At 48.9% G+C, this 22,784-nt stretch overlaps 6 protein-coding genes across 6 annotated transcripts; 3 read left to right on the top strand and 3 right to left on the bottom strand.

The window, feature by feature from the left end:
• Positions 1–640: 640 nt before the first annotated feature.
• Positions 641–1,740, top strand: FPRO_07898 (uncharacterized protein; the record flags this gene model as incomplete). The annotated part of the gene is made up of 4 exons (XM_031233996.1): positions 641–770; positions 820–869; positions 921–1,590; positions 1,646–1,740. 4 exons carry the CDS (start codon positions 641–643, stop codon positions 1,738–1,740), a joined length of 945 nt encoding a protein of 314 aa, XP_031083777.1.
• Positions 1,741–2,012: 272 nt separating this feature from the next.
• Positions 2,013–3,073, bottom strand: FPRO_07897 (putative NADPH quinone oxidoreductase homolog PIG3; the record flags this gene model as incomplete). Its single annotated transcript, XM_031233997.1, has 2 exons — positions 2,013–2,995; positions 3,049–3,073. 2 exons carry the CDS (start codon positions 3,071–3,073, stop codon positions 2,013–2,015), a joined length of 1,008 nt encoding a protein of 335 aa, XP_031083778.1.
• Positions 3,074–8,216: 5,143 nt separating this feature from the next.
• On the top strand, positions 8,217–8,743 carry FPRO_07896 (putative clock-controlled protein 6 (CCG-6); the record flags this gene model as incomplete). The annotated part of the gene is made up of 2 exons (XM_031233998.1): positions 8,217–8,452; positions 8,515–8,743. 2 exons carry the CDS (start codon positions 8,217–8,219, stop codon positions 8,741–8,743), a joined length of 465 nt encoding a protein of 154 aa, XP_031083779.1.
• A 1,871-nt stretch (positions 8,744–10,614) lies between these two features.
• Positions 10,615–12,822, top strand: FPRO_07895 (uncharacterized protein; the record flags this gene model as incomplete). Its single annotated transcript, XM_031233999.1, has 3 exons — positions 10,615–11,008; positions 11,067–12,335; positions 12,383–12,822. The coding sequence occupies 3 exons, from the start codon at positions 10,615–10,617 to the stop codon at positions 12,820–12,822; spliced, it is 2,103 nt and encodes a 700-aa protein (XP_031083780.1).
• Positions 12,823–13,257: 435 nt separating this feature from the next.
• FPRO_07894 (uncharacterized protein) lies at positions 13,258–14,111 on the bottom strand (the record flags this gene model as incomplete). The annotated part of the gene is made up of 2 exons (XM_031234000.1): positions 13,258–13,393; positions 13,444–14,111. 2 exons carry the CDS (start codon positions 14,109–14,111, stop codon positions 13,258–13,260), a joined length of 804 nt encoding a protein of 267 aa, XP_031083781.1.
• A 3,957-nt stretch (positions 14,112–18,068) lies between these two features.
• Positions 18,069–18,649, bottom strand: FPRO_07893 (uncharacterized protein; the record flags this gene model as incomplete). The annotated part of the gene is made up of 3 exons (XM_031234001.1): positions 18,069–18,202; positions 18,241–18,440; positions 18,621–18,649. The coding sequence occupies 3 exons, from the start codon at positions 18,647–18,649 to the stop codon at positions 18,069–18,071; spliced, it is 363 nt and encodes a 120-aa protein (XP_031083782.1).
• Positions 18,650–22,784: the final 4,135 nt, after the last annotated feature.

A 22,784-nucleotide genomic window follows, 5' to 3' on the forward strand; every position in this document is an offset into this window, starting at 1 on the left:
CTTTTTGGGACTACTTGTACTGATTCACCACTAGAGGAATGGACACAAACGCCAAGTTACCATCCAATATTGCTTTCTTGTTCTGGCTGCTATGAAAGCAATCCTCACCTAGTAACAGAGAGGCTGGGAATTAAGCCATCTCTTAATCCGTGGTGAAGTATCCGTATATGGCCATATATCCACACTACCAGCAACAACTATGTGGCCAAGGGCCAGTGCGTTTTGCTTCTAGTTTGCCATAAGATCTCTGACCTTACGCAGGCAGTAGTTTCGTAGTACAATCCCATGCATCCTGATAACAGCATTGTGTAGCCCGGTAATTACAAGACTTTTATGATAATCCTTTTTTCTTCTTCAAAGAAGTTTATTCTGGGATACAGGTATGCTTTATATTTGGCATTTACCTTACACACTTCTTGCTAGAGCAAGTCAAATAAAGTACCTACCAAGTCAGTTACCCCTCCAACATGACGTTGAGTTCCAACCTGGACCTCGCACGTCAGATTGCCCCTCCACATGCAACAGGCAGCATCATCTTCTTTTATTGCCTTTCAGCCCGCATAGTAGTCAGTACGGTTCTACCAACCTACTCACTGTCCCAGCCAAAGACCGGTGAATAGAAGTCGAGAAGTCTATGAGGATGGCCGACGCAGATAATGCTACTCGCGCTCCTGAGAGCGACGCCCAGGCCAGCGACAACATACAAGCTCCAGCTCCAGCTGCTGAAGCTCCAGTCGTAGGCGAACATTGTGTTTCTGACAGACCAACTCGTAAGGCACCGTTTAGAACGGCATCATCGCAGATCGCTAACCGTTGCAGCTTCGGGCCAGTCCTCCACAGGCGAAATCATCAAACTCAACGATGTCGATGTACGTGGCCAACAAGCTCCTCAAGCTCTTAGCTGACCCTCCCTTACTAAGGTCTACATTTCGAAACCCACCGACTACCCCCATGCGCCTTCACGACTCCTTCTCCTTCTGACCGGCGGTACGGGGATCAAATCCACCAACAACCAGATCCAGGCCGATAAGTTTGCTTCGGAGGGCTACCTTGTCCTCATGCCCGACCTCTTCGCTGGCGATACAGCTCCTGGGGCCACAGCTATTACAGACGACTCCACGTCCATCCTCGAACAATTCAAGTTGAAGGCTGTAGAAGTTACCAAGTCATTCCTCATTGACATGTGGCTCGCCCGCGTCACAGATGAGCGGGTCATGCCCATCCTGCACAAAGTCATTGATGTTGCGCGAGAGCAGTACGCGGATACTATCAAACAGGGCGACGGCATCTATGCCGCTGGATACTGTGTTGGTGCACGATTTGTTCTTCTGCTCGCTAAACAAACGAAGACCCTTGAAGGAGATGCAGAGAGCGGCGGTGTCAAGAACGGTCCTTTTATTAAGGCCGGTGCTTTGGCACATGCTGCTTCTGTTATACCTGATGATTTCAAGGACATCAGTGTTCCTCTCAGCTTGGTTTGTGTCGAGAACGACCCTCTCTTCCCCGACAGCGTTCGGATAGGGGGAGAAGACAGTTTGTCTGACGCCAACGTCGAGCATGAGGTTCAGGTTTATCCAGGAGTTCCGCATGGTAAGATCTCCTTAAATTTGAATGTTGTGCATGAGTCAGCTAATGATTTCTTTAGGTTTCGCGGTTGTAGGCGAGTACCAAGATTCATCAATCAAGGATGCTCAAGCCACGGCCTATGACCAGATGCTCAACTGGCTCAAGGCTCATTGAGTTTTATCATGATACCTTTTGCTTTCTTACATGTGGCGTGCAGGTCGTTGCAGTGATTTCTGTTATTGTCTTTGTTGATTTGGTTGAATATAAGCAAGTGACGGGGATTCTCACGGTGGGTGGAAGAAGATAGGCTACAATTTCCCGCACCCAACGTACTAGTGAACTGTTTGATATCCATGCTTTGGGATTCAAATGGAAAGTCTTTCTGGAGATGACTTTTTGTGCTATATTCAAATGCCACATACTGTAGCCTGAAATCATTCTCTACCTCAGGAGATAGTGCATATAATCTTACCGAGGTTCTTGGCATCTTCCATATGCTTGTGGGCCTCCTGAATCTGTTCCCACGGAAAGACCTCATTCACAAAGATCTTAAGCTTACCAGACTCGAAGTCTGGTAGATACTGCTCCAATCGGTCCCGTAACTCGCCCTGGTAAACCTCATCGCGGCTTCGAAGAGTACTGCCCTCAATACGAAGTCGCTTGTATAAGATCTGAGAAATATCAGCATTAGGGACCTTTGCACCGCTCAGCGTTCCCAAGAGCACGATCCGTCCATCACGCGCAGCGACATTCTGGTTCTGCTGGAAGTAGTTTCCACCAACAAAGTCCACGATGTAGTCAACACCCTTGCCGCCGGTAGCTTTCTTGATCTCCTCCGCCCAGTCCTGCGTTTTATAGTTGAATGCAGCTGTAGCACCGAGCTTCGAAGTGATAAAGTCGAGCTTGTCCTGAGATCCGGCTGTGGCATACACTTCAGAGGCCCCGGCGATACGTGACAGTTGGATGCCGGCAACCGACACTCCTGAAGCGCCTGCGTGCCACAAGATTGATTTTCCCTTCGTGAAGCCAAGCACAAGATGCAACGCCTGAGTTGCAGTAATCCAAGCCTCGGGAATACCAGCACACGTGGTAAAGTCGATGGAAGCCGGTTTGTGCAGCAGCATGCGAGTACTGACCGCGATGTACTCGGCATACGCACCACCGTAAGCTAGCCCAAACACCTCATCGCCTTCCTTGAAAGCACCATGATCGCCAGGTCCAAAAGACTCGATGATGCCACTGAATTCCACGCCCAATGTCTTAGGCGCTTGAGGTGGCAGCGGGTAAAAGCCTCGACGCTGGAGGATATCCATGCGGTTAATACCAAAAGCTTTGACCTTCACAATGGCCTGCCCCTCAGTAGCAGAAGGCTTGGGCGTTTCGGCGTTGATGAAAAGAGCATCACGCTCGCCAGTGCCACCACGAATATCTGGGAGGATTAGCTGGTCGTCACAGTCTTGAAATGGCATGTTAGCTTCATACCGACTGCCTTGATGTACTCGGGCATGTTTTCGGTATCAGAAATGGTTTTCGATCGTTGAAAGTTGATATTGATGAAGGAATGTTCAGCTATGAAGTCAGAGGCTCTGTGTTGAAGGCAACGCCCGCATTTCGCATTGTCTGCACCGAGGCAATGACGTACATTACTAATACAACTTTGAAGACGTCAACGGAAGCAATGTTTGGCTTCCGCCGAACTTTCGGCCGGGAAGGTCTCCATAAGAGGGACCGACCCATTGTAAGTAGAATACACAACACTAAGACATATTTCCGTAACCAGACATATGTGAGAGGTTATGTGTTAACGACGACGCCCGCTGGCAGCAAACTAGATTGGGACCTCAAAGTGTGTAATAAAGGTTGATCCAAAATGTTTGGATTGAACTGTACTAAAGGATGGCCTGAGGCCGAACTAATAGTTTCATGTTTTAATTCGACCACAGAAGCAGTTTGTTGTTGCGCCGGAGTCCTTACTGTAGGAATAGTCAATCAATCAGTCCATGAGGATCCACCACCAGGAGAGGGGTCTAATCTCAGCTAAGCTATGCATCCATTCATAAAGGATGAGGATGTCAGTCGAACATGTTGCAGCTTTCAAATATAATATTTACAGCGAAATGGAAAGTGGCAATGCTCGGGTTGAACAGGAATAGGCCACATGATAAGACCTTTCAGCCCAATTTCTTCTCCAACATTCATACAACCTTCCAACCTCCGAATCCACCAGACACGGGTTCACTTGATTAAGATACTTACACTATTACGGAGTAGATAGCAGATCGACGCATTTGTCAATACTTCAACGATACCTGATCATGGCAGTCATGCCACCCGGAGACTCGGCAACAAGTAATATCGCCTAGCCGTTAGCCACCATCGGGGTATCACAATCCCATAGTGGTTCAACAGCTAGTAGAGACCAGCTACCAAGCCATTGGATGAAGAGCGACTTGCCTGGCTTTGGGTCCTCTTCAGCACTTCGATTCTGGGCCAAAAGTCCCGGCGACGGCAAATTAGCAAGCCAAATTATCGATCGAGTGCAATTAAACTACTGTTAGTTAATCAGAAGTCGACACTTGGGCGGTCCGCGTTTTGGTGCTATATTCTATGGACTAGTTAATTGAGTACCGACTACTGAGTGGACCTAGCAAATGAGGTCTTCCTGGTTGTCTGGGCGAGTAATATAATACAAATCAGGCGAATAATACGCGTCAACATCAACAAAACAACAAAACAGCCTTGGCGTTTGTTTGTAAGTGCTAAATCGATACAAATTGAAATTTTCAACATGCAAAACCACCAATCTGGTCAAGCCACCGTAGCAATCGTTGCAGTGGAATAAATCAAACAGTTAGAATGAAGCACCCGACATGGAAGATCTGACAACCAAGACAAGTGGTGGAAATGAAGTCCGGGTATCCGTATACCTTTTCCGAATATTGTAATGGAGCCAAGCAGATTTGGGTGGCCAGAAACTTTGCCACTGACAAGCATCTTAATACGTCTCACTCGATACTGGAAGTGGGCTTGAGAGGCTAGGGGAGGAAAGAAAACACAGGACCCTAAGGTCTGCTGTTTTCTTGCCCCACGAGGAGAGGCTTGAGAGGCTTGCGGGAGATCCAGCGCCTTGCTTGGAGTGTGAGCGGGAAAAGACGTAAAGGGATGGTGAAAATCTTGGCACACCGTTTGGGAAATGTAGGCAAAGACTCCGGCATGAGATTGGAGCTTGAGAAAAGAAGCTTGATCAAAGAGAGTTTCGGGCCAGCAAACCTACATCCGCTGCGTTTGTTGAAGATGCAGGAACTGATCGTATGCCAAGCTCTCGATTCTCCATGGCACGCCTCGGATCGCATCGATCAGAGAACCTGGCCTCGCTAGCTTTCTTAGATTACGGATAGAAAGCGGCCAAAAGCTTGTCGTTGACCATCAGAAGACTACAGTACCTGATAAGCCCTGGGCGATGAATCTCATTTCTGTGGACTTGAGACGTGGGTCGCCATCTAAACTTACCAGAGTGATAGTCGAAACTAAGACAAGACAGAGCTACTGAACCGAAAGGCCCCATCGAGAATCCATGACTCGAAAGAGGGTGATGGGGAAAATACGAGACAATGGTGGTGCTTTCGATACTCAGTTTGGAACCGATTCGCCTCGCCTTGTATCAGGGGTTCGCCTCGATTGAAGTCAATGTTAACTGGCTTAATAAAAGCCAGGGGAATGGACAGGCCCTCATCTTCAATCAAAGATAAGGCAGCGAGATATCAAAGATGTCCAGGCTGTCTGATAGCTAAACTATGTTTTAGTGGTTCAAAGGGAAATTATGGAGGGTTGCTAACAGAAAGAACCCGTCGAGTCGCCTTATCATCAGTAGTTACTTTATCCGTGGTGATATCTCGCTGACTGATCTTGGTTTGCTCACTGGAAAGGGATCAGCAAGTACAACACAGAGACTGGTACCAGGCTAGATCTGACATGACAAGGGAGGTTGTATGGGTGGGTGTCAAGACCCCGACCGCCAGACGGATCCGACTGTTTTGAAGCACTCATCAGGGACAACACGGAGCAGCCTGAAGAGGAAAGTCGGCAGACTCGAGGCCGTTGCCAGCTCAGGATCTAGTCCACTCTGAACAGGGCCGCTTTGTTTCTCAACAACTTCTGTGTGACCCGACCATATGAGGAGCCTTGAGTAACTGTGCTGCTTGAACAGGCTATCGGTGTAGCGTTGGCAGCCATGTGTTTATTGTTGCTTGGGCTCAGTGAGAACTCTGTTTAATGTTCCGGCCTCCTAGGCTCTAGCTTAGACCGCCCCCAGGTCTCCTAACCCCTGCTTTATGGTACATACATACATGTGTGCCGGGACCCATTCAAAGCCATGGACTACCGCGTGGATAATTGCCCACTCTGCCACTGGAGAGTCCAAGACAAACTAGTCGGTGCACGGTGCACTGCGGATACTGTCCAATGGATATCGGAGAGGACATTGCCATGAGCCATCTCCTTGTGGTCTTGTCTGTTTGCTCTATGCTATTGGATTCACAGCTCAGGCATGGCATGATCAATGCGACCAATCAGATGATGGCGCCAGCTCATCGCTGGTGGCGATTATTGCCAGGATTGGCAAGTATGAGCTTCCCGCTACTACATGAACGGGTGATATTCGCTGCAGCTTCAGATGAGAGCACAGTTGAGGCAGATAAAGGATGGGTTGGTTTCATTGGAGGGGACTCTTCGAGCCGTGTGATGCAGGGAGGAGTGAATACTGCAAAAGTCGAATAAGAGGATTGGCAAGACAGCGGGAAGAGATTTGTTCCTGCATTAGCGTCGCATTATGCCAGGGGAACCGACCAGTGAACGTGCCCGTAATAGGAAGGCCAAAGTCTATTGGACATTACCTGGCAAAGAGCAACGGTGTGGCTGCCTCGCACCCACGCGACAGTCCGTCCATGCTTCTCATTTGATCTTCATTTTTCTATCCGTAAAGTCAAATCATGAGATCTTCAGAAACAGAAAATCCTTCGATAGGCACATACCTTGCGCTTGAGACTTGTCGATCGATCATTCTGATCAAATCTGGGAACCTCTGACTACCTCGCAATGCCTACATTTTAATCTCGTTCATTACTATCTTACTACATACTCTCTTGTGGAACATGCTTCTATTTCAAACTGGCAAGAATTAACATGTCTAGCAAGTCTGGCTCCTAAGAAGAAAAGACACTGCGACCCCGGAGTTCTGATCATATCACTGGGATATTCGACGTGGAACGTCGGTCCGCTTCGGCTCATCCGACGATAATTATAGACGCAAATCTCTTGCCTCAGTAGGCTCAGTTCGATATCAGCATATGGCAATACTACCCAGTATCTTCTTCCTCGCAATATCACCCGGTATTATTTGTCTATTTCTGGTGTGATATGGGGGAGTAATTTCGGTTTAAAGATTGGAAGTCGAGCATGCATATCTGTAGGCGCTGCGGAAGATTCGCCGACTTCCAAGTCCCTTTCGCCCCTCTCGTTTCTGGTAAGACTGACTGGTTCCTTTTTTAGCCGCCTCGGTGATGATACCCGTCAGAGCGCAAGACATCCATTTCCATTTGCCGGGGTTCCCACACCAGAGCACGAGGCAAAGTGGAAGGGCCTCCTCTCCCCACACACACGTTCTCAGGGCCCGTTCTCACCTAGCAAGCACCCCTTTCTTGTTCTTAGGTGGCAATCAGAAGCACGATTTCGCACACACACAGAGCAACAGTCGACGCTGTCTAAAAGAGGCTCATAATGCCTCTTGATGTTCAAAAGGCTATCGGATTGGTGAACAATACAGTAATACCAAAAGGTGTGATAAAGAGCTTTCTCACAGGGACTTCGTCTCATTGGCACAAATATACGGTCTAGGGATAGTAGTAGAAGACATAGCTGCTGGTTTCAAGCTTGATATTAATGAATGGCTAATTTTTTGTATTTGGTCAGTTGTTTTCCTCGGCGAGAAGCTGCCCAGACACCAGCGTCCACTAAGATAGAACAACTCATGAACTTGTGGTTTGTACATATCCTTGAGGGTGCAACAACTACACTTGCAATCCTGGTAGGATCTGCCCCTAACCATGGTTCAATAATGGCGACTGGGAGAAAGAATTAAGGCTCCCCTGCCGAGCTCATTACATTGAATGTATGTATGTATGGTAGTTTGCCACCGGAACTTGAGCCTAGATGAGCTTATCTTCTTGTCTTTTCCTGACTCTGGTCCGCTCTAGAGTTGCACGGGGCCTCTGACACTGGATGAGTGGCCTGCACGTACACCGTACAGATTTTAATTAATCGATACCTATTCTCAAGGACCCCCCCCATGCCCCAGATCCCCTGTCGCTCCAAGTCCCACCCCTCCATTACTGATTCATAGCGGGCCACACCCCCCGGACCCAAAATCCCATCAACCTCCCTATCAGTCCCTGTCGAGCGAAGACCTCAACTTAATATAAAGCTCGAGTCCTCCAGATCTTCAGAGTCTTTTCCCTTCCTTCTTCTTCACCCACACACATTCATTTGCTACTATACCTTGACTTTTAGTCAATTTCATTCGTTACAGCACATCTACAACTATACCAACTTTCGAGTTACCTTAATTTAATCCCAACCCCAAACAAACCGACAAAATGAAGTTCGCTACTGCTCTCGCTTTCGCTGCTGGCGTCGCTGCCCACGCCAAGAACGTTACCTACACCACCGAGGTCGTCACTGCCTACACCACCTACTGCCCCGGTCCCACTGAGATCGTCCACGGCGACAAGACTTACACTATTACCGAGGCCACCACCCTCACTATCACTGACTGCCCTTGCACTGTCACCAAGCCTGTCATCACCACCTCCGCTGTCGTCTGCCACGACTGGTAAGTTACCGATATCCAATGTACTCAGTCTTGTGAAGACATCCATACTGACAGTTTCTCAGCCCTGCTCCCCCCGCCCACCACGGCAACAACTCCACCCTGGTCCCCGTTTACCCTACCGGTAAGCCCGGCCACGGTGGTGAGAGCGGCAAGCCTGGCTCTCCTGCTGGTCCCGGTGCTACCCCCACCGCTGGTGCTCCTTCCGAGGTCCCCACCGCGGGTGCCGGCAAGGTCGCCGCTCTCTCCGGTGCCGGTCTCGCTGCGGTCGTCGGTCTTGCTGCTTTCCTGTAAATCAACAGCTAGCAAGCCTGCTCCACGTCGTGCCTACGATGCTTTACGCTCAGTAATACTTAATTCACGTGGGGGCTTCCGTCATTCCTGATGGAGTGGTGTGGAACAGTTAGCGATGGTTTGGTTTCAGTTGGGGATGCAAGCGATCTTTCGGGGAATGTATAGAACTTTTTATTTTGGGTTACGAACATACGTCACGGGAGAACCGGTATACCCTTGCAACGCTCTATGGAGTCTTGTCTAATGATGGCCACGCTTTGCAGGAGTTGAGACATTCTTGTATATGAGTTTTGTCTCGGTGTTCGGAAGGAGCTCGCATATTCCCTGTGTGTGAGATCTTCTTTCGGGGCTGGGAATATAATGTGTTTTATTGCCTTGAGCAAAACAGGACGATCTTGTCTAGCTTCACTCGCGGTTCGTCTTTGTTTCTGCTCCCATCAATAACTTCAAGAGACGCATTTCCAACCTCGAATCCCGTTTCCTCTTCTTGATACATATTTTTGGGTTGCCAAACGTCTTTAATATTTGCGGTCAGGTTACTGGTGCATATATATATATATATAAAGCCGGGCGTGTTTATGGTCTCTTGTCAATCAGATTCAATGTTATTGCGAGCCTCTGGGAAACCATGTATCATAGTCAAGGCAAAAGCAAGCATTGCTGAGAGGCCAGTTTTGGTCCGGCATTATTAACTCTACTCTGTTGTCGTGTTTGCGCTGTGAATATGTCTTGGGTCTTTGTTTCAGTTGTTATGTGCCGAGACAAAGCTAACGTTGGCTCACTTATTTACTAACTTATAACTTATTAGCCACGCTTTTTTACTGCCAGTAATACAAGGGCTGCTGAAAAACTAATACTTTCCTACTGTGTTTGTTATCGAAAGCATGTACTTAGACACCTCGCGGCATAGCAATACGCCGTTTATCTTTTCGATGGTATCATTGTTAGATTATGTATGTATCTTCTCGGCATACAAAAAGATTACATTCCATGAAGAAAAAACAATTTTTGATACGGTGAGGCATACCGTCAGGGTCACCCTGTCAAATTGTTTACAGAACAAGTGTCAGTCAGAGAGCTAAGTGATTCCGAATATCCGGGATATCACCGACTCAGATATAAACCACCAAATAAGCTTTACAGTTTACATGTTACCAACGCACTCAACAATTATTAACTATCACGGCTCGGTCTTGTACCGACCCGGCCGTTACCCGTAAGGTCTACCGGACAAATGGGACGGCCATCTTGGCGTAATGCGGGGAAGGTATCTGGTATGAAGCCAGCGAACCATTTACACTCGCCCTGCCAAGCAAGCTGGGAGAGCCGCAATTGATGAATAGGATAAGAATTTGTTTTGGGGGGGGAATAACCTCGCTGTATGTTGCTTGATACTGCCAGTCTCCAATAGCGCAAGATAGTTTCACTGAAATCGCCTCGCCTTATGACACACCACCTAGCTCCTCAGTCAACAGCACTTCCTTTGATCTGATATCTCTTTTCATGTGTCAAAGTCAAACTCCCTCACCAGGGCATCGTTCATCAAGTTGGGCGGTTTTATTGCAGGGGAGATCGTCGTCCAGGCGGAGTTGTTTATACACCGTCAAAGACGGCCCGGAATTTGTCGGTAGCGAGGTCCGATGCCGTTGAACCCAAGACAAGCCATTCAATTTATCATATACACTCGGCCCCCTAGCTTATCGGTTCCCACTCCGGCATGCCCCTTTAATCGTCATGGTTGTTATTTGTTGTCAAGATATCCTTCCCTGCCAAAGCCATTGGCATCGACAAAATCACGGCGTTACTCATCCATGCCAAGTACTGCATTGAATAAGGAGCCCAAGATACAAGGTAAGAACGAAATGCCAGCTATGCCTCACAACCAGCAAGATCAACACATACAAGACGAGGTACTTCGGCATAGTCTTGAGAACCCTGAAGACTTCTGGAGACACCAAGCCGAGCATCTTCACTGGCATAAACCATACTCTTCAACCATCCAGCTCACTCAGAAAACTCTCAAGAACGGTATCACACATGATAGCTGGGAGTGGTTTCCAGGCGGCGAGATATCTACTTGCTACAATTGCGTTGATCGGCATGTACTTGATGGGCAGGGCGATTCCATCGCAATCTACTTTGACAGTCCTGTGACAAACACAAAGGAAAAATATACATACGGCCAGCTTCTCAGCGAAGTTGAGACTCTTGCTGGTGCCCTCAGAGAGCAGGGGATACAGAAGGGCGATGTAGTCCTGCTGTATAGTAAGTAGACCATGCATCGTCCTCCTGCAGTGGTGCTGGCAGCTAACTTGAGTAATAGTGCCTACGATTCCCGCTGCCGTGATAGGTATTCTTGCTGCTAATCGACTGGGCGCTATCCATTCTATTGTGTTTGGTGGGTTTGCCCCTAATGCTCTGGCGCAACGTATCGATTCATGTCGACCTGTGGCTATTCTGACGGCGTCTTGTGGTATCGATGGCAACAAGCCTCCAATTGCATATAAAGGCTTGGTAGAGGAAGCGATACGGCTGGCTGGTCATAAACCCCATAAAGTTATTGTCTGGCAAAGACATCAGCTCCGTTGGAATCTCGACCACGAGACTGGTCAGCTCGACTGGGACACGTTAGTCGACAGTGCCCGATCTCGAGGAATCAAGGCGGACTGTGTGCCAGTCAAGAGCACCGAGCCTATTTATATCATCCACACTTCAGGCACCACTGGAACCCCAAAGGGTGTACTTCGCGATGCTGGTGGTCACGCTGTCGGTCTGCACCTGTCCATAAGTTACCTGTTCAACATTCACGGACCTGGGTGTGTTTCTTTTACGGCATCGGATATTGGCTGGATCGTCGGTCACTCGTACATCATCTACGGCCCACTCCTCACGGGAGCTGCAACTGTCTTGTACGAGGGCAAGCCCGTCGGCACCCCTGATGCATCGTCGTTCTGGAGAATAGTTGAAGAGTACAAAGTCAACACCATGTTTACAGCGCCAACAGCTCTACGTGCAATCAGGCGCGATGACCCCAATAACCAATCCTTCATCGATTACGGCAACAGGGGTGCTCTCAAGAGTTTGCGAGCTCTCTTCCTCGCTGGAGAACGCTCCGAACCTGCTCTTGTCGACAGTTATCAGCAGCTCATGGCTCAATACTGCGCTAAAAACGCAGCCGTAGTTGATAATTGGTGGTCTACAGAAGTTGGTTCCCCCATCACGGGGCGAGCGCTCGTTCCGCACGCAGGCAAGCATCGCAAGACGGAAGTTCGTGGACATCCTCCTCCTTGCCTGAAGGCTGGTAGTGCTGGGAAAGCAATGCCTGGCTTTGACGTTCGTATTGTGGATGATGAGGGCAATGAGGTTGAGAGGGGATCCATGGGAAATATTGTCTTGGCAATGCCTCTCGCTCCGACAGGATTTCGCACGCTGTGGCAGGATGAAGAACGCTTTTGGAAAGGCTACTTGAAAAGATTTCAGGGAAAGTGGCTTGATACCGGTGATTCAGGCTGGATCGACCAGCAAGGTTATGTCCATGTGATGGCACGCAGCGACGATGTTTTGAATGTCAGCGCGCATCGTCTCTCAAGCGGTACGTTTATATTTCTTCCAACTTTGGTATGGGCTAACAGTGCTTAGGATCTATTGAGCAGGCTGTTGCAGCTCATCCTCGTGTCGTTGAAGCTTGTATTGTCGGCGTACCAGATTCACTCAAGGGTCAGCTTCCTTTCGCCTTCGTAGCACTTTCGGGACAAGGCTGTGCAGATCCAGCAGCGCCGAGTGAACTTGTCGTCAAGGAAATACAGCAGTTAGTCCGTGGCCAGGTGGGTGCTATAGCCTCACTAGGCGGCATCATCCAGGGCAAAGGAATGATTCCCAAAACAAGGTCTGGCAAAATGCTACGACGGGTCCTCAAGGAGATGGTGGAGAACGCCATTCGTGGCGACTTTGACAAGGAAGTTGCTGTTCCTAGCACGATTGAAGACGTGTCGACTTTGACTGTTGCCCGTGCCAGGATCAGGGAGTACTTTGAACGAGCAGAAACTGAGACGGAGGGCATGGTGAAGGCTCGCCTATAGAGCAGGTTTAATATGAGCGGCCCTTCTGAACATAACGGATCTTTCTGGTAAATACTAGTGGTGTGATATTGGTGGAAGATACAGTGACTTGGTTTCTTCATCCAGCGTCGATTTCACGTTGGCAGATGAGCCGCGCACGATATTCTGACACTCAATCTACTTACTTAACAATGGACGGTTGCTGAGAGAAAGCCAGTTCGAGATGAGCCTCCGTTGCCCGCGAGGGCGTGTCAGACTCCAGTATTCTATATCGCAGCCGCATTCGTAACCACAGATATCCTATCCCACGCTACCGACCGTTTACTTGAAGCAAAAGACCCCCCGATGTTTGACCATTCGTAACCGGAGATATAGGTGTAGGTTGTGGCCGAAACTTCTTATGGCCCCTATCCTAGGCTCCGGTAAACAAAGACATAACTCCTCGGTGAGTACAGCTCAGTCCTTGGATGACTGGCCACTCGACTGCCTCGAGAAGAGGCTATATACGCTGTCCTGTGCCTTGGGTGCTATCTTGGTACTGGAGAAGCGTGCTTCGGGTAGTCTTTTCCCAGCCTGCAGGCTTTCAAGGATCCTATCAATAGCATTAGTCGTAGCTCAAGTACAAATGAGAGTTACAGGTACCATTCAACACCAACAAACTTAACTCCACATCCAGCCGTTCTGCTAATCTCCTTTTCTAGTTTCCCTCCAGCAAGGCCTCGTCCGGCACCTGAGTATCGTCCAGCTGACCTTCCTAGAATGACATGGGTGACTTTCCGACGACCGAGGTGCAGTGACATCTGACCTCCGTGCTCGGTGACAAGCTGCTTGAGCTTGAGATCTGATATGAGGGGGAAACAACTCCCGTTAACGTAAACAGTCACCCCATCAAACATCCGTCGGCGAGGTAGCTCTGCTTCTCTCTCTTCGTCCTCCAGTTTTCTTGATTCCATAAGTGCTTCATATCCTTTTCCCTGAGCCTCGTCCTTCACCCCCAGACTCTCACGCATCTTGCCTGGTTGCACGAGCATATCCTTTACGCTCCGCTGTGCCCTTTCCTTCACGGCCTTGGGGACCAACATCTTGCGCTTCACATCGTAATCCTCTGAGCCAGCACCCCATGTGTCGCTCAGACGCTCTCCACCGGATAAGCCGCTGCGAAATTGGCTGTTGAGCTTGCGGTTACGGGACTCGCGCCAGCCAGTTCCGGGGCATGATTCCGGACGTTGGTGGCCGGTTGACGATGAGTTCCATGGGTCAAAAGATGCAGCGTGTTGAGGCTTGGCGGCCTTTCGTATAGGGTGTGGCATTTCTTTTTCTTTTCGCTTATGACGGAGGGTTATGGCTTAACATCACCGGTTCCAGTTTTGAGTGAGTTGTGATGTGATGATGAAGCGTTCTTTGTCTTGTGGGGGTGCGTTACTGTCATTTTCTTGTCTTTGTGTCATGTTGTGTCCGCTTTTGGCGCTGGCGCGTGTCACTAACTACTATATCCACGACTTTCTTGTTGACTTGTACAGGACCTATACGCGTAGTCACATGAGTCTGATTAAAGCGCCTACCCTATACTTTGATACCACTTCAGCAGTAGTTGAAATTAAATCATTTTACATTTGACTACATTATCGCATGTCGTTTCCGTGTCTTTTATACGGTGTGTTTATTTTAGCATGCTGTCCATTCCATTTTGATTCATGACAGAACTAGTTGGATTTGTGGTGTCAGAATAGGGGAACGGGGACGAATATTGTCTGTTCACCATCATCAAAACCTTCAATCGACATGACAGGATACACTCCTTTATTCTGTTCTCACTGCCCAGCCCGGAAGGGGAGAGCAAAGATCATAGTCCAGTGAATTACCCAGTCCCTTATTGGATGAAGGAGGATGCCAACAAAGCCCGCTGCAAACATGATGTGCATTGGATATATGTAATATCACGGGCATCGCTCCAACTAGTGCTGTGCTGTGCACGATGAACCTGGTAGGCCATATACCTGAAGCGGCCAATAGTTTGCTGCGGTACAGAGTAAGATATGTTGATTAACCAAACCCAAAATCCCCGTTATCTAGGCAGGCAGACCTCCTGGCAGGCAAGAGTAGCAGGATATGGCATGGCATGGCATTACATGACATATGTTAGACTACTATGCAGTTAGAATGCATCCGCGGCTTGCAACCTGTCTCACGCGCTGCAGCGGGCGGGTAGAGCCGCGCGCCCACCTCAACCCAGGTGCGTACAGTACCTAATAAGCAAGCTCAGTTGAACATGTCACCTCGACTCTCATCTATCACCTTGATAAAAGTATGTGTGTCATGCAAGGCTCAGGATCAAGCTCAGGGTCAGGGCCGGGCTTGGGCTTAGGCCTGGACTTCGGCTGAGGCCTCTCTCTATCTGACATGCGGGCTCGATCCTGTTCAATTCCCTCCCTCTCAGTCTCAGCTCTTCAATCCCTCACGGCTGCCCTCTGACCATCCTCTGACCCTTGCGCCCAGACCTAATATACATTGTCATGATACACGAATTGCCTGGACCAGTTGGTGCCATGTCAATCACATAACACATCTCATGTATCCCTGTCACCCTCAACTTCATCACGTTGATCCTTGTCTGAAAGGCCCATTCCTCTCGCAACTCGGCCTTGAACATTCACCTGGTGAACGGCCCGTCTCGTCTCGCCGAGTTTGCTTCTACGTACATAGTTACCTACTCCGTACAGGCACCAGCGACTCCAGCCCTGGCCATTCCATGTTCATGTTCATGTTCATGTCATGTCATGTCACAGTCCTGGGCCACCCAATTTCTCTTTCCTCCCCCTTCGTAAAGATATTAGATTGTCTAGGTCCCTTCCTCCCTCTTGGCCAACAAGCCTCAACCTTCAAATTTTTCATGGATTCGGACAATGCCAAACACAAAAGACCGATCGCTTGACGGCTCGACCAGGATCTTTGGAACTCGATACAACCCAAGACGAGGTGGAGGCGTTGACCAAAAACTATCCTTTCCTTGCCTTGCTCAACAAACGAAAGCATTTGCCACCAATAATCCAGACCAGCATTTCAAGCACCACCTCCAATCATCTGTACGTACATTACAGTATGCATAACATACCTGCAGCACCCCTCTCTGAAATAACAGAGATATTGTGATCTGGCGTATGGCAAAGAGGTATCTGCACAGTACATTAGTACTATAACTTTGGCTTGATTGAGGCTTTGCATCACATGGGCATGGAGGGTAATAGCATCTTCGACCAGGAGCACAATGAATTAAACACATCCTCCCACTGCTATTTTCGTCCCTTTTCCTCGATCGAGAGTGACTGACATGCTGACATGGGCCGCCCCAGCAGATGCATACACACAAACGAGATGCGGCCGTCTGCTTCATTAAGTTCCTGTCATCTGAATTAGTTATGTGCTTCTGTGAATATGCTGCTCAAATCAGGGGCTCTCCCTCAGGAACCCATCGTTGAGGACCTTGGCCGCCAAAGTCAGGAGATATGACATCCCGGCTTCTCAGCCACCTCTGCCCATCGACCTCCATGTGTCCCTAGCAGATAGGCCATACCCTTTGGCTTGTCAGGATCTTTCGTGCTCTGTTGAAACACATATTCGTACATTACGAATTAACACCACGGTCGCCCGGCCTGCATGCATGTACGCGTGCATGCATGAAGGCTTCCCGTTCCGTACATTAGCTGCCAGGTGGATAGCCATCATGTCCCTCCAGCCCCTCAAACACCCCGCTGCTTGATGTGATGTGCGGGAAGGCTAACGGAGTGGGCAGCACATAGAATCGCGATATTGTCACTTCACGCAATGCAATTGAAGGCACCAGGCACGATGCAATGTTTTCCCGTTGTCGATATAATTTCTGAATCGTCCTGAATCGTCCCCAGGTGGTTCTGAGGCTGAGACCTTCCCCAAGCCGTGGCACCTTTCCCACGTAGCCATGATCATGATGCGATCCTGCAATATCTCGATGAGGACAGCCTGTGTCACGCAAGACTCTTTCAGTCTGATTTTCACTGAGGCCCTTGTGGACCACCACTAGCAGATGCGGAGTACATACATGCTACTTACCCGTCAAGCTCCAACCAGCATGATGCTGACAGGGAACGATGCTATCATGGCTTGGCTTCCCTTGAGATCTGTTTGGTTATGGCCTTGTGGAGCTTGAAGTGAGCTGGCAGCCAAGTCGTGCCGTTATCATAACAAGGCCACCCTTGTTGACTGACGCCCAAGGCCACCACAAAGGGGGTCGCGTTAGAGGCCAGTACTGTACAAGTGTACATCTCACACTGAAAGGTACAATTGGGTCAGAGAATAGCGGTGAGGGTAACACTAGGCTCTAAAAAGCCACTATCGGGGCGCAAAAAACTGACGGCACTTCAAGGCTCTTTCAATATGGTTTTGATACCATACACGACAGAGGCCACAGTCCCTGGAAAGACCGCGACCTACTGCTCCATCAACATGATGGAGAACTCGCAGCATGAAATTGGGTGCGTATGCAAGCATAGGTCAGATCTCTCAACAGGGTCGGCTCCAAGGCAGAGTTACAGGAGCGCACTAAGCGCTGCCAGATCGCATCTGGGGATTAAGAACGCAGCGGCAGTATGTGGACAAAGCCCCGAACTCCGGAGGCCGGGGTGAGCATCCATGGCACTGGGCAAAACATCCCGGAGTCGTTCAAAGCACCATTGCCATGCTCTGGTGATTGCAGGCAAGTCACAAACTTCAGGTTAAGTTCACGATGCATTATTCCCTGGACTGTGGCAAGAAATTGGTAGCAGGTCTTGCACGATGTGCACGTCCAGAGACCGTCGGGAGACAATGACCGAGAAGATGCGGACACAGGACAGACAAGCAATCTGAAAGCTTCATCCGATGACCTCGGAGTCTATCGAGGTTGCGTCCTGGTCGTTGAGGAGCTGGTGGCGGCGGTGGGTGGTGTGCTAGAGACGTGGTGAGCTATCATTGGATTGAGATATAGCGACTGGGCCAGAACGAAATGCCATCATAGCTTCCTAGTTAGCCGCAAGAGAAGCTCGACACTCGTCGTACATGGCTTGTAGTATTGCAATTGCTTCACTGTTTGGAGACTGTATGGAACTTCAAGCGTTGGGACTCAGTGAGTTTCCCTGCCTCCTCCAAGAACTTGAATGCTCCCGACATGTTTCTCGGCTGGAGGCCAGCCTCGGAACAGAAAATCGCCAGAGTCTTCAACATGGCCAAACTCGGTGGGGCACTTTTGTCAACACTCAACAGCCCAGGCCCCAGTTGCTCTTCCCACTGTGCCATCTGCATCTGACAGCACGACGAACGGGTAGACTAGAGTCAGGATCCCCCACCAACGACTGACTAACGCGCACCGGTGTGCCAGGTAGTGGACGCCCTAAGGCTCTAGAAGGTAAACGTGGCGACTGAACTCACTGGCTAAGTCTTGGCGACCAGGCTCCCCCACGGCATCTTGGAGCAGTCCAGTCAATGGCCGCTTAGACTCAGAGGGCTCACACGCGGGCCTGAGGACGGCTGGTTGGTTTTGAAACGCCCCAACAGGGGCCCATGTTTGTTCTTCCCGATGATAATGCATTTTTAATTGGTCAGCCTTTAGACTTGCAGCTACATAGCCGCTGTGCAGAACATGCGAGTGCTCAAGCCAGCATGTCCACCATGCCATCCTTGTCGACCGGGAGCAAGGGCGGCTGCAGGGACTGAAGCTTCTAGGAGGCCAGGTTCAACGATATGTAAAGTAGACCAAGCCCTTCTTGGATATCGTGAGGATAAGGATGATGACGGGGAGCATTACTAACCATACCGCAAGGACTTGCACCTTAGGCATGGTGATTTCCGAGTTCCGGCTCCCAGAATCACAATGAATTGTTTCGTATGTGGACTATTTGTCGAGCATGTGGTTTCCAAGCGCATACATACGCTAATCAAGTTCTCCAGGCAGGAACTCTGGTCCCATCACGAGTTGGTTTGTAAGTTTAAGTCGAGCAACAAGTTACCAAGTCACAGCACTTGGATTATGGTAACAGAGGGTTGGACGACGACATTTCCAAAGAGTTGGTCTTTTATCTGCCTACTTTTGACCATGCGGTATGCTCTTGATCAACCAGATGCACCATGTGGGCATTTGAATGTAGCAAATGGCTATTCGGAACCACGAATAGCATACTGGTACATAAGAATTGTCAGGGTTGTGGAATAGTATATGTTAGCGAATGGATAACGATAGGAACCCTGTCGTTGCAGTGATATGAACATACGAAGACAGTGTGTTAGATATCGACTGATTGCCTCATCAGGGATGGATCGTATAGCTAGTGCCGAGATTGGCTGATATGAATCCGAACCAAACCGACGACGCGGTACGTGGTCGACATTCATGTGTCAAAAGCTTATGAGGATCTGTTAGAATATCAATGCCTGAATGATTGATGACTAGCTGTGAGGATCTGGCCACAGTCCACTCATGTGCCAAACCTGTTGCTTGCCTCGGGTCTAATTCTGTTGGAGTGTTTTTGAAGGGAACGGGTTTATACCCGTGGATCAGATATAAGGAAATGGTACGATGAAGTCGAGAAAAAGCAAAACTGCATTCCCCCATGCGCTGTCAGAGTAGCATCAGCGACAAATAGCTTCGCGGACATGCCCGGCAGGTGAACCGCAAAAATATCCAGGGAAAAGCCCCAATCAGACTGTGCGGGGTTATTGTTGCCTATCGATTGATCACGGAATGGAATACATGAGAGGTTGGGCTGACTGATCGAATGCCAGGTATCGCAAGATTGGGTTGCTGGATTGAGATTATTTCTGAACAATGGCCTGTCTCAACCCGTCCAGCCGTCCAACGCATGCTCACAACACTATGGTATGTGAGACAAGCATTCCGTATCAAGAATAGATTGAGGACGTCTTCTGAAGGACTCGGGACATGTTGTGTGTGGCTGGACATGTGTCCTCCATTGAAACGTGCTGGGTAACATGGGGTAAGCCAGTCGGGGGAAGCCAGCTGTCAAGCTCCAGTATGCAAATAGGGCGGGCCAGTTGAACAGATCGACCAGTCGTCTGTTCATATTGCTGGACGGAGATAGAAGCAGCTGTTGTGATTGACATCCAGGCCAAAAACAAAAGCAACAACTCGCTGGAACATAGCAAAGACACCAGAACAACGGTAGAAAGCTAGCGAACAGACAATTGATATCAGTGACCACAATTTCTCTGGCGTCTATGTAGAAAAAACTTTCTTGCTCCACATCCCTACTAGCTCAAGTAACGGCTGGAAGCCAGCATGAAGAGTACGTCCCCAACTTGGAGATTTTGTCTCTAGAGAGGTAGATATCCTCGAGTATCCTATTCAATCATTGACTTTAGGCCAAGGCGTGAGGATTGCTCCAAAAGTAAAGAGAGACAACAACCACATGTTTTGCCTCTTCCTCGTTCGATATATGAGGCGGGTTGGATTTGCGACTATAACGGCTGGCAATGGTTGGTGGTGGAGACTAGAGGCGGGAAGAGATCGAGGGTTCCATTCTTTTTGGGGTACCTAATGTTCCATGGTGGAAGTATCGGTACTTTGCCCGGAAATGCCTGCCACAGTGCGCCGTTTGTTCCTTCCCGTTTGATGTGTTCGGATGTTGACGTCCCTCGGAGCGAGACTCGACGAGGGAGAGAAAAAAAAGAAAGAACGTGGAAGGATAACTAACCATTTGGGTATCAAGTTGCGAGTTTCGACAATTTGATGAGATACCGAGGCAAACTGATTATCAAGGACGTGACTTTTTATTTTACTTTATGTACTTATTTTACATTCTTTCTTTCTTGCTTCTTGCTCTCTTTCTTTTCTTTTCAAGTACAGTTATTGAATTGTGTGCTACTTGGCTGAGAGGAAGTGGAAAAGAAAAAGCAATTTCAGTCAAAATATGCATGTATCCCAGACTGACAGCTTACCTGTCAGATTGTACATCGACTCGCAACCATATGTCTCTTAGTGTTAAGTCCCTAATGTGAAACCAGCCGGCTCCAGACCCGAGTTTGCGTCTCATGTTCTAAACTGATATCTGTTCTAAGCTGTTCTCGACATGCATCTCATGGTACCTGCATCAACCCTACATAAACATTGTCCTAGTTATATCTTGAGGCAACATACATACGTGGGTTAGTCCAAGCCTATGAGATAATCCCATAGCCCCTTAAGAAAGTTTCACTTTAGATCGACCAGGATCGTGCGTATTGTCGAGTTCCTCCGAATGGTTGCCGCCGAGTCACTTGTTTGGCGCCAAACCCCAGCCTCGCCGACTTGGTACGAATGGACCATTGCGACAAGGAATAACCTGCGAGGTTGATCTCCCTCGTACATACATACTATGTACATACCCATTGTCGTCTCTAGGGTCCGCCAGCACCCGTGTTAGCCTCTTGCCCAGCCTTCTCTTTTCTCTCGGCTGCAGGAACCGATGATATCCCATCATGCCCTCGGCGGAAATCGTGCATGAGGCTGCAGTACGCTCACTAGCCTGTGTACATTAGGCACCTCAGTGTGTAGTGCAACAGAAGAGTTATGCGCCGCTGTTTAGGGTAAATTTCTAGAAATATTACTCACGTTTTACATTATCTATGCCCGTTGTGTGTACGCTCTATCGCTTATCCATGCCAACTAACCGTTCTCCACAAATGTGTTGAATTCTCGAAGAGTCAACCAACGAACAAAAAGCTAGATCTCACTTTGGCGAGACACTCATATAAACACAGGCTACAACCCTCATGATGGAAATTTACCTCGGAGCGAAACCCCAGCGGAGACTCGATTTCGGGGTGTCGTGGTTGACTGGAGGTAGATTTCGTCACACGCCTCAGTTATCCCCTATCGGAGAGATCGAGGAAAAAAGCCGAACACCTGTGCCATTTGCCATATGAGGCAGGTAGTGATTCATTGCCAGGCGCTTAAGCATGTGCGGCCGAGATACATTTTAAACAGCCAGATTTACGTGAACAATGTAGATGCAACGGGCACGAGGGTCATATGGCATTGTCTTGACCGAGGATTTCGGAAACTTGTTTTACTGGTGGTCAGTAACAAGATCTATCATGAGTGGGGAGCGAGGTTCATTCAGTTTTCGTAAGGTAAGGTAGTTGGGTTAGTTGCTAGTCTTCTCCACGTATTCTCTAACGCGATTAAAATAAACCCCAGAGGGAAAAAAAAACCGAAAGAGCCAAGCCAAGGGATGACGTTCCTAAGGCTCAGCCTCGTGGCATTATGTGAATCATATGCATCGAAGAATATCATACATCCACTTATGCACATCCCAGGACCAGCTTGTTTATGTATGCATCGATATGCACCTTAAGAGGGAGTGGCAGCCTGGCCCTGTCACACTGGCCCTGGTTGGCTGAGCTTGTTGTGCATCTTGCATAAGGTCCCGGTCAACGGTGTGTAAGGACCATGTAGACACACATACAGTACAGTAGTGTCGGCTTGGTGGGCAGCACAAGATCTACACCACAGGCTCGCTAAGTTTGCATATCTCGAGGCTGTTCGTTTCTAGACCAGTTTTATCAGATATCTGGTTGTTTATCTCCATGATCGCGATTATCGGTGTCGGGATGTCGCGCCGCTCCGAGGAAGAACCATGAAAAAAACTTGTCTTCTCACTAAGGTAGTAGTAACAAGAGATCCCCGCCCACAGACGTACCACCCTGGTCAAAATGGTGTCAAACCCAGCTTCAACCGGTCAGACCCTTTATCGGTGCCTCGGTATGATGCGGTAGGTACTTTTGGGTCGTGAACAATGTATTGTTGATAGTTTTAGAGTTTGCCAGCTGGATTAACACTCCGAGCAAGACCCTTGACCTTTTGTGTTGACTTTCGATAGATTCGCTGGGCATCAAGAATGGGTCAAAGGCAATTGAACAGAAGTGCCACTGCCACTGTTGCCGGGCTCGTGATAGTCATATGTAGGAAATAGTTGACG

Source organism: Fusarium proliferatum, assembly GCF_900067095.1.
Source record: "Fusarium proliferatum ET1 genome assembly, contig: FPRO_scaffold007, whole genome shotgun sequence".
Lineage (NCBI taxonomy): Eukaryota > Fungi > Ascomycota > Sordariomycetes > Hypocreales > Nectriaceae > Fusarium > Fusarium proliferatum.